We start from the raw sequence: 15,472 nt of genomic DNA, 5'->3' as shown, positions 1-15,472 counted from the left end.
GCTACCAAGAACAAACCTCTAAATTCAAAATAAAGTAAATCATCATAATTTTACATGTATAGAGAATTGCATATATTTCAGGTAACTGATTTGTCTATGTAGATGACAGCTGAGATCATAGAACTAAAAAACATGAGAATTATTTTCGTTTGTTGTTTGTTACGGAATATTAATGAAAAAGTTACGAGAACAATGAATCACGTTATGATTTTTGATATGTATTATCAATAAATGTAGCACTGCAAAAAAATTCAGTGTTCACTATTAGAAACTTCAATAATATAAATATGTATATATTGCGTCACATACGTATTACATATTTTCAAGATTTGAAATTATAAATTATTGTTTTTAGATTTCAGAATAAAAAAAAACTGTCCAATATTTAACTGATTTTTTAAATTTATGTTTAACTGTTCTAATCCAAGTACACTAACGATATAAGAACGACAGTTCTGGCACCAGTGATTTTTCACTCACGATAAATATGTCGTACCATCTCAATAGTCACTAATTTCGCCATTATCCTATGATTAAATAATAAAGCTCATGCCCGGTGTTTTAGACAAAAAATAAACAGTACATTATTTAAAACACGTTTAGTTATTAACAAAATGACTTCAATTATTGTTGCGAGAACTTTGGCACCTGGTAAATATGTTTTATTATATTTGAAGGTTAGCTCATTCTCATGATTTTTTCTTAAATCATTTTAGCGGTACATCGTTCCCTCAAACAGTTATTTACAAGTGGGGCTACGACAAAAATAAGAAACTATTGTAAAACTATACAAGTTGCCACTATTCAATGTAATCAAAAAAGGTTTTATTCCGAAAAAAAGGTGTTCGAACGTATCAAACCACATTGTAATGTCGGTACGATAGGTCATGTCGATCATGGTAAAACTACTCTCACGGCAGCAATAACCAAAGTTTTAGCAGAACAAAAATTGGCTAAAGCGCGCCAATATGCTGATATTGACAATGCACCAGAAGAAAAAGCAAGAGGTAAATTATAAAATTCGTGTCATTTATTATTGTAATATTAACCCATTTTGTTTTAGGTATCACTATCAATGTCGCTCATATAGAATATCAAACAGAAGACAGACATTACGGGCATACCGATTGCCCAGGACATGCCGATTATATAAAAAACATGATCACAGGAGCCGCTCAGATGGACGGAGCTATAATGGTAGTAGCGGCAACTGATGGTGTCATGCCTCAAACTAGAGAACATTTACTATTAGCCAAACAAATCGGTGTTGAACACATCGTGGTATTCATCAATAAAGTTGATGCTGCAGATCAAGAAATGGTGGAATTAGTAGAAATAGAAATTAGGGAATTATTAACAGAAATGGGTTTCGATGGAGATAATATCCCAATTATTGCTGGATCTGCTCTTTGTGCTTTGGAAGGAAAAAATCCTGAAATAGGTGAGATTGATAAATATCATCTAAAATCAAAGTGGTACAAAATTGGGCATTTTTTTCTCATATCTAATCATAACAATTTTATAATTCACAGGTTCCGAAGCAGTTATGAAATTATTGAAAGAAGTTGATAGGTATATTCCCACTCCCGTAAGAGAATTAGACAAACCATTCTTGCTTCCAGTAGAACACACTTATTCAATTCCTGGAAGAGGTACTGTGGTAACTGGAAGATTAGAAAGGGGAATTTTGAAAAAAGGAGCTGAATGCGAATTTGTGGGATACAATAAAGTATTGAAAAGTGTTGTTACCGGTATAGAAATGTTCCATCAAATATTGGACGAAGCCCATGCTGGAGATCAAGTTGGAGCATTAGTTAGGGGATTGAAAAGGGATGATGTTAAGAGAGGTGAATAATAATAAAATTCATGTCTAACATATTCATAATTTATTCAAATATATATAAAGTTGATTATAAAGAATTGCTGTAATTAGTTTCATAATCAAGATGATTACTGATTAAATTTTCTAATAATGTTTTTTAAAGGAATGATTCTGGCAAAACCTGGTACAGTTAAAAGTCACGATCATATAGAAGCTCAAGTATATGTACTAAGTAAAGACGAAGGTGGTCGTACAAAGCCATTCACATCATTCATACAGTTACAGATGTTCTGCAGAACATGGGATTGTGCTGCACAAGTTGTTGTTCCTGATAAGGAAATGGTTATGCCCGGAGAAGATTCTAGGTAAAATTTCATAACAAAAAAGTAAAATAGTTATTAGATTTTTTATTAAAAATGACCAGTACCAGTTGTATTTAAAATAACAAATTAACTGTACATACAAAATTATGACCAGCAATATCTTCCTAAAGATAAGGCCTCACTGCAGGATGCTAGATGGTCACGTGGAGGATAAATGCATCCTGATTACCATGGAATAAAGGCAGTATACATCTGACTGCCGAGTAGAAATCATGCCTCTTTCAAAAATTGCAAATTTCTGCTACAGGACAGAGAATTTGCGAGAATATACATCCTTAATGGATCTACTGGGTCTTTCAAAAACTGAACTAATCACGCTTTCCTTCAGTTTTGCCAGTCTACCAGGATGAAATAACAAACACGAATGATACGAGTGCATAGATACCATTTATGGATGGTTCCTAGTGAGTTATCTACCATCCTACCAACCTTTGTACATTGAGGTCTCAGGTTTAAAGTCAAGCCTCGAATAATTTGAATATCTAATTTTTCCCGATACTTTTGTTATATTTTGATTTTAGGTTGATATTGAAAATGATGAGACCAATGGTATTGGAACAAGGTAAAAGATTTACGTTGAGAGATGGATCACAGACGTTAGGAACGGGCGTAGTGACAAAAACTTTACCTCGTCTTACAGAAAACGAACGCATGGCTCTAACAGAAGGCAAAAAAGCCAGAGAAAAGAAACTGGCGTCTGCAAAATAAGCACTACCTGTGTTAATAACAAGAAAAACTATTTAAAAATAGTGTGTGAACTGTTTATGTTTATTAAAGATTTTTTTATCAGGAACGAAATGTATCTATTAGGACTGGAAAAAAATTCAAATTCATGATTCTCCCATAAGTTTTTTCTTATTATTCCAGTAGTTCAACATTGTTGCTTTTAAATCAATGAATTGTTGAAAAGTATCAACTATTATTGTTTATACCTGAATGTAATAAAGGATAAAAATCATTTTGTAATATATTTATTACCCTTTACGGCCCTAATTTATCTGGAATTAAAAATACATAATTTTTGTCAACGTTTCTTCACCATTTTTTGTTCAACAACCATGCAGAGTTATAAACAAGTAATAAGATTTGCAGTCTTTTCGGTAGTTCATAAGTTTCTTTACGATCTTCTTGAAGTAGCTTCTCCAGTGTAATTATCATGATAATTTTTAATAATTTTGTAATTCAGTTCCAAGATATAATCTCGTAAATAGTCTAAGGATAGGTATTTGTTTTTGTTTGTTTATCAAATAATTTGTTAAGGAAAATTTCTTTATTGAAATTAAAACTATTTCTCTTTACAAAGAACTGTTAAAAATTACAAAAAAATGAATCAAGATACGATATCTCAATCCAACAAACATACCAAGGATTATTCCAAAGAACATTCTCTCTCAGACAAAACTCTCTTAACAAATTTAGAAAATATTTATATATAAAAATATCAACAGTTCTTACTCAGAAATACAAGTACAAATTAAGTTAACAAGTCTTGTAATTTATCAATCCACACAATTGCGTTACACTTTGTTGAATCGCGTGTCTTTTTTTTAACACCCCAGAATGAAACACAAAAAAAAATTTATTCAAACGTTATTTTTATACTCGTGAACGACAAAAATGTATTGAGAATTAGGGCAAATTAAAAAATAAAAAACTAACAAAATTTTTACAATATTCCAAGGCGTTGTTGCGAAAAAATTTCTTTTAAAAGTCAATTTGAATTACAAATCTTCTTCGTCGTCGGGCAACGCAGTTTCTGAAGCTTCGATAAGATCTTTTTCAATTTGTTCTTGCAATTGTGGGTCCATGTGGACTTCGGGGGGAAGTAATGCTGGAGCGGCTACGAATTCCAAGTTGGGATCTCCAATGAGTTTTCTTGCCAACCACAGGAAAGGTTTTTCAAAATTGTAATTAGATTTTGCGGAAATATCATAGTACTACAAAAAAAATGGAAATACAATAAATTTTTCTTCATTAAATGTTGTTTTACACACATTCTAAAAATTTAGTACCAAAAAGACATTACAAAACATTTACACTTATGAAGATACGAAAATCCTTAAAAAAGAATTAAATACATCTGTGAGGAAATCTATCAAATTTATTAAATTAACAACAAAATATCTCTAAAGATTTATTAAAATAATCCTAAAATCCAGAATTGCAATAAACAATAGTGCTCAGCAAAGTTTGGATAGAAATTTCTCTAAAAAGCACATTCACATTCTTTCATATAGTTAAGTGGCTTTAAAAGTCCTGAAACCTACGCCCAAACTGGTGTGTAAGTACAAACAAACTCTGAAAGCACTAGTTAACAAAAATAAAGTACTCTTAGAGTACATCAGGCAATGAGGAAGCAGTCAAAAGAAAGGCAACGACTCTATACCTAAGACCAGAGACTCACTGTGGCCTCTTGAGATGCCACATCAATAACAAACCCGTAAAGAATCAGATGGAGTATCACTGAAGGTCTAAGACAATCCAAAATATTCATAAATATATGAGAAGTCTGAAGAACTTCACAGAATGAACAGAAACGACTGGTGGGAGGTCAAATATCCCCTTAAAACAGCAGAGTATCTACTCTATAAAGTTTCCGTTGACGATCAATAAAAAACAAATTCCTTAATCAAATACAAAAAAAAAAAAAAATAAATGAATGAAGTGAATATTCCTCATAATGAAAAATACTTAGGTAATTAATTGTTAGTATTGATCAATTGATTATATTTCATTATTACATATGAATAATTCTATTTATAGAAAATGATAAATTAGAATGATTCATTAACAACCAAAATTACAATTCCAAGGTTTTAAAACATATTTTGTAAATTTCAGAGGTATTACATTCCGAATGAACAATTTTGAAATATAGGGGATAAGTGTACAGAAAAATGCATTTAGACCTAGTTCATACATAGTACTAGGTCTCTATTTACTTTTAAATTATTAAGAAATTGAAGCAGCCCCAATATTCTCAGTCAAAAAACTGTCGAAAATAAATAGTTCCCAATTTAAACATGAAAAATCTAATACTGACTGATTTCAACAAGAAATAAGATGCTATTGAGCTATTTAAAACCTTTCTGTATAGTTAAATATACGTATTGAGACACATCGTCCCCAAACCAAAAATAAAGAAAATTCAATCACGAAAAACTACCCACTCACTGATGATTCATAAATTAAAACAGAAGTTCAATTGAACGTTACATACCTGTAAGTTCTTCTTCCTATGGAATACGATGCTTTTAGCTTTAACTTTTCTATCCTTGATATCGACTTTGTTCCCGCATAACACAATAGGAATATTCTCACAAACTCTTACTAGATCCCTATGCCAGTTGGGTACGTTTTTATATGTGACTCTGGATGTTACATCAAACATAATAATCGCACATTGTCCTTGAATATAGTAACCGTCACGTAACCCTCCGAATTTTTCTTGTCCAGCTGTATCCCATACATTAAACCGAATTTGTCCGCGGTTTGTATGGAAAACCAAAGGGTGAACTTCTACTCCAAGAGTTGCTACATATTTCTTTTCGAATTCACCAGTCATGTGTCTTTTGACGAATGTTGTTTTACCGGTACCACCATCACCGACCAAGACACATTTGAAAGTCGGCATATCTTGTTCAGCAGCCATGATTAAATATATCTAAAAGAAGTACCTTTTTTAACGGATTTTTGAACTAGCAAAATTTAGTATTACAATCTATTCAATTTTCATTATAATACTTCAAATCTACCATTACATAGGAATACCAGACACATACATTTAATTTTTATAATGATATTGCCATGATATTATCACCACAACACGTGAAAGAAAATCTCGAAACGGATAAATTGCAACATAAAAATATAATAAAAAGTATTGTTAATAACGTAAAAACACGGTTGAGAAATGATATTACAAAGCACGTTTTGTAACTTTTTAATTTCAATGTCGAATGGCGCTACGAGAATGTTACATAGGATTTTGATATCAACGGACCGACTTCACTATAATTTTGCTAGGTTAGTAATAGTTATATTACGAAAATAAATGGTGAGATGCAATCAGCATAAAAAATAATGTTTACCTTGTAAATAAAAAGTATTGGGAAACACCGATGGCACAAAAAATCACTGATTACTTTTGCTCTCTTCCAAAGTCGTTAGAGTTCACAATGGCGTTCACAACAAGATGTGAGATGGTGTTGGGTATGCGCGCCAAATGTTTTACAAATTATAGAGTTTATGTCATTCGAATACATCGACTTGTTGAAAAAAGTATTTAAATTATAATTTTCACGAATAAACTTCAAAATTGATTATAAATTTCAAGAAAAAAATTAATAAAGATTAAAATTATTCAGTGACGTCACGTGAAAATTATACGTCACCGACGCAGGCGCAGAAACCTGACCGTACTGCAGATCTCTATCGATTTTTATTTAGAAAACTGGTGGCCGTTTGATCCAAGTTTTGTCGGGTGTTCGTTCTAGTTGTGATCGTATTTAAACGATAGTTTGAATGGGATTATTTTATAAAACTCAAGTTTCCAGTGGTTTGTGATATTAAGATCGGATTAAAATGACAAAGGATAGATTAGCAGCTCTTGTTGCGGTAGGTCCCGATCTACCTACATATCGCATATCTAGTAATATAATATCAAATAAAGTTACTATTAAAAAATCTAATTTATTTAATATTTACCTTTGATGACAGTTGGTGTAAATTGGAGACAATCGACGAAAGAATTATTTGTTATATTGCTCGGATAATTTCACGAGAAATTATTGATAGATTATCAACAATTAGGTTAGGTGAAGAAAAACTGTTACCGAAATGTCATTCACGTCCTAGCCTCACCTATCAAATTCAATTGAATATTTGTCAGTTTTTCGTTGTAACATTATTCTTTTTTTTGTTATTAGGCTCAAAGCGACGATGATGATGTGGGCCCCGATGATGTTGCCGTCAACGTTGAAGGCAGGGACGGCTTCATGGACGCGTTTTTCGGAGAGGTATGTGTTTTAATTGTATTTTACAAACGATTATTATTTAATATTTACGTCAGAATTCTGGAAAACACCTGACCGATTTTGGAATTACCCATTGACTCATACATTTAATCTTCATAATAGTGCATTGTAAACACACAACCCTACTGTTGCTCATATTATGCATACATAGTTAAAAATTTGAAGTTATGAATATTATTATTATCAATAGATTATTACGTACACATTCATTTAAAAATGTTTTCTTCCATCAAAACAATATTAATATTTTCCAAATGAATCAGTTGCTTTGTTTATAGTTAATATGCAAAAAATGAATTTCTATTTAGTATGAATATTAAAAATCAATCAAATGGGGTAATTCCGTTGAAAATATAAGTAAGGAGACAACTATTATTGTTTGGTCGCATGAATTTTACATTTCTTTACAGGTTGAAGAGATACGGGACATGATAGAAAAGATACAGGCCAATGTAGAAGAGGTTAAGAAAAAACACAGTTCCATACTTTCAGCACCGCAGAGTGATGAAAGTGAGTAAACTGTCGTTTCTTATCTTTCAATCGAATTGAAAATTATTTAATTGATACAATTTATTATAAATAAACCACCTGTTATCATCGTTATTATCTCTTTAGATGAATTTTTTTCACTTGTATTAATACGATTACACAAATTATGAGTCATTTATCACGAATGAACCAAATTATAAATAAAATGATGTATCAATCTCATTTCTCTTGTTCCGCACTGTTCTTAATAGGAATTATTTATGAAATTTATGGTTTAGCGTCCCTTTCAGTCAGAGCTGTATGTAATTCATGTTTGTGGGCCTGAAATTGGAAGCCCCTGCTTCCTGGAGTGGTATTAAAGCAATTAACATTTAAGTCTGATATAATTTCTCAACAAAGGTTGTTAGAAAAGTAACTTTAACCAGAATTAAGGGCGGAAACAATTATCGGATCTGAGGACCCCAAAATGCTAAATCCGGCCCTGTTTTCAGTTCATTTTCCCAAAGAATATCTATCATGTGTATTTATCAGTCTCCTTTGAGGAATTAAATCTAAATAATATATATACTCCCTTAATATTTCTACAGATAGGTTTTGATTTATGGAAAAGGTCTTTGATGTGTAAAATCCAAAATCATTGCATCCACCACAAACTCTGTATCATCTGTGCGACATCGATCTTGCGAAATTGTAGCTTTGTTCGCGATTAAGTTCAAAACATGATCTGTCATTAGATTCATAAGCAATTTGAAATAGTGCGTTCGCGGTGCGTTTCAAAACTCTATGTTCCTGGAGCATAGATAACATAAATAACTAATTCCGAACGTGTTCTGAATACTTCCAATGTATCCCAGCGTGCGCGTTCGTCTTCCACGTCATTTTTGTGGTATTTACGAACTACCCTATATGTTTTTTCTACGTGATTAAAATCCGTGATAAATCACTTTATGTTCACAAACATCTCAAATATTCATTAATATGTCAAATGTCAATCTATACGTGCGTTCAAATGTCATTCAGAGTTTGTTGATTTCGGCATTTCGACGATGTTGATGATATTATATTCGGTTTAAAACGTAACGTCAAATCCACGGGATTCCATATTGAATTAAATTTTACGTCAATCCGTGCGAAATATGTATATTATAAACAGCATTTTCGTACTAAACCAGCTGTATTGTGGACCTAAAATGCTGGTGATGTACGATTACTTTTTTTTTTACGTTAGTGGAACGGTGATTCAGCGATCACGGACGACAGGTTGTGTTATCTGTCACTTGTTTTGTATCGTAAATCAAGTTGAACTTTAGGGATTTCCCATGTTGTTTTACATTACGTTTAATCCCGAACACGTGCTTCATTTTTCATATGGTATCAACGTATCTAAAAACTTTTGGATTATTATATATTCATCTCGTACTTAAACGGAAGTTTCATCTTCAATAACAATCAAAGATGGATAATTAGTGGGCGGTAAATATATTCGTAAGAAAGTTATTTCAGTAATTTCAAATTGAAGATTTTACGCATCCAATATTACAAAAAAAAAATTAGTGGGACAACTATTATTAATCATTTTGAACGCTTATAAAAAAACATTGAAGTGGAAAATCTCTTATTATTTCCCTATCGATCCACAAAGGTCATTACCGGGTTGTAAATACGACTATTTGATTGGTTAGATCATTATTTATAATTGCCGTAAAAAGTTTTAGTCCAAGCGATTAGGTACAGTATAAATTCTTTGTTAGACTTTCCGAATATAAACTAAAATAAATTCACTTTCACTCTTTCCATAGTTAATGACTCGATGTAGAAACAGATTCATGATGATGATGGTGATTAAAATTGAGTTTATGAATGCTGAATACTTTTACGAGGATTGCTGTAATATAAGTGTTTCGAGATTTGGCAACACCGATGTAAATATATCAAATTTGACATTGTCATCGTGAAGTTTGACATTTAGATGTACGTGAAACATTTTCGTGCGTTACCCGTATTTGTATACCCGATTTGACGGGTCATCCGCCGTACAGTCCTCGTTTAATACCCGATGATTTTATTCTTTATAAAATGGGTCGGTATTCAAAGGAATTTCAGAAGATTTGAATGTCGTGAATTGTCGCTTGCATACCTTCGCATTTGCAGTAAAACCAGAAATTGGATTTAAGCATCGAATTGAGGGTTAGCGACAATGGCGCGTAGGGGAAAATACTCGTGGATATCGAGCGACGCCAACGCAAGAATATGTCGACGTTTCGTATGTCGTCATGATGATTCGCTAAATATTTCCTAGTACGTCGATTATATTAAAATCAACGTATTCAAAAATCGATAAATCAAATTTTTATAAGGTACGAAACTTGTTTGTATTGCGATGGTTTTCGTATCATATTGATCCGCAAATTTGATTTTTAACACTGAAAATTATCAATTACTTTTTATTATTTCGATAAATTTTTGGATTTTGTAACAACTCGAAACGTCCAATCGCAATATTTCAACAAGTACCAAAGCCGTTTACGCAAATTCGTGGAAATCGTGTTAAATTCTTTTTTATTTTTTTTTTATATAAATTACGCGCTGAATAATGCATGTACATACATGTACACAATTACGTGAACAGGTATTCAGGTCAGGTTAATTAGTCTTTGACGTTTAGTGTGTTGCCGGCCTTGCGAAGAGAGAGAAAAGTTTTTAAAATTCGTTATTTCATGAAAATTCGATCGACGATGGTGTTTTTTACGCAATAAATGAAATATTTTAAAAAAATCCTATCTTATATCAACTCCATTTTAATCGGTATAAACTTTTTTTTTCTTTTAACCACGTAAAAGACATCGGTATGGTGTTATAACATAGATAATTAAATTTCCATCGACTAGCCGACTGATTCTTTTCGTAAAACGTGTTTTACAACTTATTATTTCATTATTAGAATATTTTTTTTACACTGTATTGTTAAACTAATCGTTGAGTTGAGTCTGTTGACATTTCTCACCCGATTAATTTAAATTTGGAACAATGCATTTAATTTAGTTTGACTGATGAATAGTATCAGGATGATCTACCGTAGAACTATTGTCAATACGCTATTGTAGATCTAAGGTTAATGCCTTTTCGTACCCCCTTTCCAGATGCGCCACTAAATTTATAATAAAACCGTTTGAGAAATTATTCTCGACTCAATATTTATCTATATCTGTGGAATGTTATTCTTGTTAATATATTTGTTTCATTATCATTATCAGCGTCTTCCGAGCTATAAATTTTTAAAGAAAAGTAACGCTCGACCCCATTTTTATCGGGGTAATAAAAAATATAAATCTCGACGACCTCATTTTTCTAGTAAAACGCCAACCGATTTGATTTTACGTTCAAATCTTCAGCTTTTTGCGGGCTCGACTAATATTTTTCACCTCTTAGAGGTATTTTAAATTCGAAAAGGTCGAAATTGGTTTTTGTTTTGGTTCACTCGCGCTTCAATACCTCAACATTTGCCACTACCAATATTTACGAAATTTGTTCAATTACCCTCGTATATCCGTCGTTAATTTCAAAATTTTGTAATTGGATTTAATTGGAAAACATCGAGTCGCAAGTACTCACGTTAATTTAATTCGAAAAGAAAAAAAAATTTATATCAAATCCCTGCGTATCTGTATCGTTTCTCTCGGGGGCGATATTGTGGATTACGAGTGGAAAAACTCCTCGACAAACTCGGTATTGTTTTTACAACCGCACTACAACGAAAAGGGGCTTATCTAAGTTGAAAAAGCTTTTTATCGGCGTTCTCTTTTTGCTCATGCGTTTAATGTTTCGTTGGTTAATGAATGAATTGGATTTTCAAGGACAAATTATATGCGCAAAATAATTTACAGTTTACACCAAATCACATTTCGAAAATATTTTTTTTATAAACTTTATTTCGCTGAGACCGTTCTGTATTAATTCACATACCGAAAGTTGCGTTTCGAGTGTTCCGTGTAGAGAATGTGACAGTTCCGTACTGCAAAACACTTTCGGGTCGCTCTGGAGTAGATAATGTTGACAGTTGACAGTTTAACTTCGATGATTTTGCGTTTTCTCAAATTATTTGTTTTATCCGAAGTTTTGCCTAAATTAATGAATAACAATGAATGACGATGATGTTTTTTCCGTAGGTAATTTATCGTTTTATTATTGTTTGTATTTAGTTAAATTTTGGAAATAACAAACGTTATTACAGACCGGGAAAACAGTTTCCAGTACAAAGTTTGAAGGCAATTATGTAAATACCGACAAGTATAATGTAAATAAAGGGTCTACCAAAGTTCAGTTAATTAGTAAGTTAGTTTGATAGTCACTATATTCGTTAGTACAACATTAAATGGAGAAGTTTGGCTATATTATACCGATATTCCAAGTTTGTGATACGCCTCCATATCGTTGACCTAGTTCATGAATTACCGTGCCTATAAAATAAATCGCGTTTCGAGTGTTCCGCGTAGTTAAAGTGACAGTTCCCTACTGCAAAACACTTTCGGGACGCTCTGGAGTCACACTAGCCATTTCAATGTTGACATTTGACAGTTGACAATTTCACTTCGATGATTTTGTATAATGATTCAATAACAAGATTGAAATTGCTAATAGAATCACCACAAATACGAATATCAAAATCACAAACACATCAACATCTAGTATCTGCATCCAATCCAATAAATAAGTATTAACAAATTGGAAAATATCAATTTATAATATGTTACGTCAAAACAAAATTTTTGACATCGGGATTTTCGTATATATAAATGTAATATTGCAGACACGAAAATATTCTTTGTTTAGAAATCATCAATCACGTTCAAACTGTTCCTTTTTTTGATCACGATAATGTTTCATTGTTCGCGTCTAATAAAACATTTTGAGTATCACATCGACAAGTTTCGAGTGAGTTACGTATTAACGAGAATATTTTTCGACGTAGCGGCAAATATAATATCCCGAAAAGAAAATAGAAAAACAAATTTGTACAATTTGACAAAATTATTATGACAAATATTCAATATAAAAACGTGTATATTGAAAGGATTTTCACAAATGACTTCTTCAAAAAGGACTGGGTTAATTTATGTTATATTTATAAATACCGGATATTTGTTAATAATCAATTCGTAAGATTGTATCTTCAAAATTTCCGTTATACTTTACCCACGTTTGTATTAATTTGCTTATCGAAAATCTCCCCCTTTTCCAAAGAAATAGAACGTTTAGCGAACGAATGCGAGATATCGAAAAATTTCCAAGTTTCCCATCAACTCAATTTATTTAAATATTTTCCGGTTTCTCGTAGCCGTCATTAATTCCGAGACGATCAGAAAAAAAGACCGAAACAAATTTTTGTCGATTTATCGTATATCGAAATACTTAATCTAATAAATTTCGAAATTTGTGAATAGAAAATCGATAATATTTCGATTAATGAGCTTTTCGTAACAATTTGGAAGATGTTATGTTAATCCTCGATAGATGTTCCTTGTTTTATTGTACAATCTAATAATAGCGGACTGATTAATACGGAAATCAACAAGCTGACCAGCGGAAATTTCTTATTGCGTCTTTTTATAAGGGTTTTTGTGTCTGTTGGAAGTGTTGAAATCGCGTGCTTTTGACAAGTCTCCTTTAATTGATTGATCGTTATAACCGGTTTAGGCGAAACTTTAATCGATTTTAGTAATAAAACTATCGAAAGTTTATGTTGCAAAAACTGGCGGATGCGAAAAGCCTTCGCCATTTTATTCGTAAGTAATCCTACTTGTTTTCTTTCGTTTAATTCTTTTTTATCAAAACAATTTTGAAAGATTTTAAAATACAGAGTGTTATTCATCAAAGAAAATTTTAATTCGAAATGAAAAATCTAATAAAAGTGGACGATTCTAATAACTATAAATTTTATCTTTTGAACCGCCATCGGCTACAACATCTCGCGCAGATATCGAACGAAGACTACGTCCAAAATTGATAACCGGATTTCGATACAGCGACGTCCGAAAGGATTTTATTTTCCGGTTGTTTTCAATCTCGATTTTCGAATAAAAAATGGCGAGCGCGCCGGGCGATATTTTTTGGCGACCGTGCTTCGTAATTTTTTCAGTTTCAATTTGTGTACAAAAAGATTCAATGGGTTTTCGATTCTCAACAAATACTTTGGACTGATTCACACTTATCTGGACGCTCTAGGATATCGAGTTTTTGTTGCATAGTCACAAACGTATTTTTACGTTTTTCACTAATTTTAGAAAACACAGGTAAAGTGCAACCGATCGATAACGAAACCACCCGTACACTAAACCGAGCGGAAACAAAAAATTCAAGTAAAGACCTGTCGAAAGTCGGATATGATTCGTCCTCCTTGGACCGGCCGAACCATCCGGCTGCGGATTCAGCCGAGGCCGAACAAGAGGGCGTCTACTGTAACGCAATTTTTTGAAACATACAACTATTTATTAAAAATACGAAAATATGGTTCAAATATGTCCATGTCCTAATTTGTGCTTACCATCAAAAAGGAAATTGTCAATTAATTTCGGTAATTGACTGTTTCGGTAAATTAATATCGATGGGAAACGAGACGAAGCGAAGCTTCCAATTAACGGGCTTAATTTTCCGGAGATACTACACGGTCTGTGAAATGTGTTCTTTGAATGATTTTCACTGGTCTGCCATTAATTCGATACGGGGAAAGTTCTACACTCGAATTTTAAAGGAAATAGATTGTTTCGAGTAAATAATTTACTTGATTTACACTCAGAATCAATCACAATTACCGTAATTATTATTATTTTATACTCTATATTTTTAATTATACGTTGTTTTAAAAGTTTTAATCGCCGTTGATTTCGCGATTAAGAAGACGATTTTTATTTTTTTTTTTTTTTGCTTTAGAAACGAAACAGGAGTTGGAAGACCTAATGGCCGATATCAAGAAAACTGCCAATAAAGTTCGTGCCAAGCTAAAGGGTAAGCATTTTTCACGATTTTCGTATTTAGGTACCACAAAAATATATGATTCAGTTTCTTTCGATACGCCATAGCTTTCCCGTATCGAAATACAATACTCGACAAGCAACTAAATGTCATGTAATTTTCAAATTTTCAAATTTATTTCCAACTAGGATGTCGATTTTCGTTTCGGTCGATTGAAGCTGTAGATATCGAGCGTATTATTAAATTACGTAACGATAATAAGTTTAAAAATTTTTTTCTAATTTATATACATCCTAGTAACGATTTTACGTTACCTAGTTGGATTTAAAAGCGATTTCCAATGAAATATTCGTCGACAGAGACAAAAGCGTTTTCTCAACAACCGTCGGTTGTATGATTGTATTAAATTTTAATCCGGACATTCCGAATTTGGTAGAAGATGATGAATTCGAAACTGTAAACTCCATTTGTACAAGGTGTCCAGATAAGGTATCGGGTATTTGTAAATTCAAGTAAACTTTTATTACTTTTTGATACCGTACGAATTGGAAAAGATGACGTTATCCAAATGATGGCACCTGTTCTAAACGGGAACGAAGATTGCCGATAACACGTCGACCTAAAACTCTTAATATTGCTGCCATTTCTGATCTGATGTTTTCCTTCAATTGGATTATTTTGATAAACCTTACTTTCAATGTATCCGCATACAAAATAGTCAAGCTAAGGGCTAAGGTCGGGACTTCTGGGAGGCCATTTGATGTCACCCCTTC

General features: G+C 32.3%; 3 protein-coding genes across 10 annotated transcripts in view; 2 read left to right on the top strand and 1 right to left on the bottom strand.

Moving 5' to 3' along the window:
• The first annotated feature begins 440 nt into the window (after positions 1-440).
• Positions 441-3,163, top strand: LOC130893286 (elongation factor Tu, mitochondrial). The gene is made up of 6 exons (XM_057799262.1): positions 441-651; positions 717-1,007; positions 1,064-1,441; positions 1,533-1,847; positions 1,986-2,187; positions 2,727-3,163. Exons 1-6 carry the CDS (start codon positions 615-617, stop codon positions 2,911-2,913), a joined length of 1,410 nt encoding a protein of 469 aa, XP_057655245.1. The 5' UTR covers positions 441-614; the 3' UTR covers positions 2,914-3,163.
• A 293-nt stretch (positions 3,164-3,456) lies between these two features.
• On the bottom strand, positions 3,457-7,181 carry LOC130893288 (GTP-binding nuclear protein Ran). Of its 3 annotated transcripts, none has more exons than XM_057799271.1 (3): positions 6,913-7,181; positions 5,426-5,869; positions 3,457-4,142 (listed from the first exon to the last, which is right to left on the bottom strand). In XM_057799271.1, exons 2-3 carry the CDS (start codon positions 5,855-5,857, stop codon positions 3,927-3,929), a joined length of 648 nt encoding a protein of 215 aa, XP_057655254.1. In that variant the 5' UTR covers positions 5,858-5,869; positions 6,913-7,181; the 3' UTR covers positions 3,457-3,926. The 3 variants fall into 3 exon arrangements, with proteins under 3 accessions (XP_057655254.1, XP_057655252.1, XP_057655253.1); XM_057799269.1 differs by lacking the exon at positions 6,913-7,181 and adding an exon at positions 6,297-6,700; XM_057799270.1 differs by lacking the exon at positions 6,913-7,181 and adding an exon at positions 5,988-6,246.
• The window catches only part of LOC130893287 (syntaxin-1A), a 25,968-nt gene continuing 17,117 nt past the window's right edge, over positions 6,622-15,472 (top strand). For 3 of the 6 annotated variants that reach the window (XR_009059182.1, XM_057799264.1, XM_057799267.1), the window contains exons 1-4: positions 6,624-6,822; positions 7,134-7,223; positions 7,652-7,751; positions 14,658-14,732. Coding sequence is in view for 5 of the 6 variants with exons in the window: in XM_057799264.1 (XP_057655247.1) it covers positions 6,790-6,822; positions 7,134-7,223; positions 7,652-7,751; positions 14,658-14,732 (298 nt within the window). In the remaining variant the exon portion in view is untranslated. Of the gene's footprint in view, positions 6,823-7,133; positions 7,224-7,651; positions 7,752-14,657; positions 14,733-15,472 lie in introns of all 6 variants that reach the window. The other 3 variants (XM_057799268.1, XM_057799266.1, XM_057799265.1) reach the window with 3 other exon arrangements.

The sequence above is a fragment of the Diorhabda carinulata genome, chromosome 4 (genome assembly GCF_026250575.1).
Source record: "Diorhabda carinulata isolate Delta chromosome 4, icDioCari1.1, whole genome shotgun sequence".
In the NCBI taxonomy this organism is placed as follows: domain Eukaryota; kingdom Metazoa; phylum Arthropoda; class Insecta; order Coleoptera; family Chrysomelidae; genus Diorhabda; species Diorhabda carinulata.
This window is presented reverse-complemented; position numbering and strand designations above follow the sequence as displayed.

What these genes read in the sequence shown, in the direction of transcription:
- LOC130893286 (XM_057799262.1), top strand. Translation starts at nt 615, where the DNA reads ATGACTTCAATTATTGTTGCGAGAACTTTGGCACCTG. An exon ending in AGGAAAAAATCCTGAAATAG is followed by an intron (nt 1,442 to 1,532) that starts GTGAGATTGATA and finishes TATAATTCACAG; the next exon opens with GTTCCGAAGCAGTTATGAAA. An exon ending in AAGGGATGATGTTAAGAGAG is followed by an intron (nt 1,848 to 1,985) that starts GTGAATAATAAT and finishes TGTTTTTTAAAG; the next exon opens with GAATGATTCTGGCAAAACCT.
- LOC130893288 (XM_057799271.1), bottom strand. Translation starts at nt 5,857, where the DNA reads ATGGCTGCTGAACAAGATATGCCGACTTTCAAATGTGTCTTGGTCGGT. An exon ending in ATAGGAAGAAGAACTTACAG is followed by an intron (nt 4,143 to 5,425) that starts GTATGTAACGTT and finishes TTTTTTTTGTAG; the next exon opens with TACTATGATATTTCCGCAAA.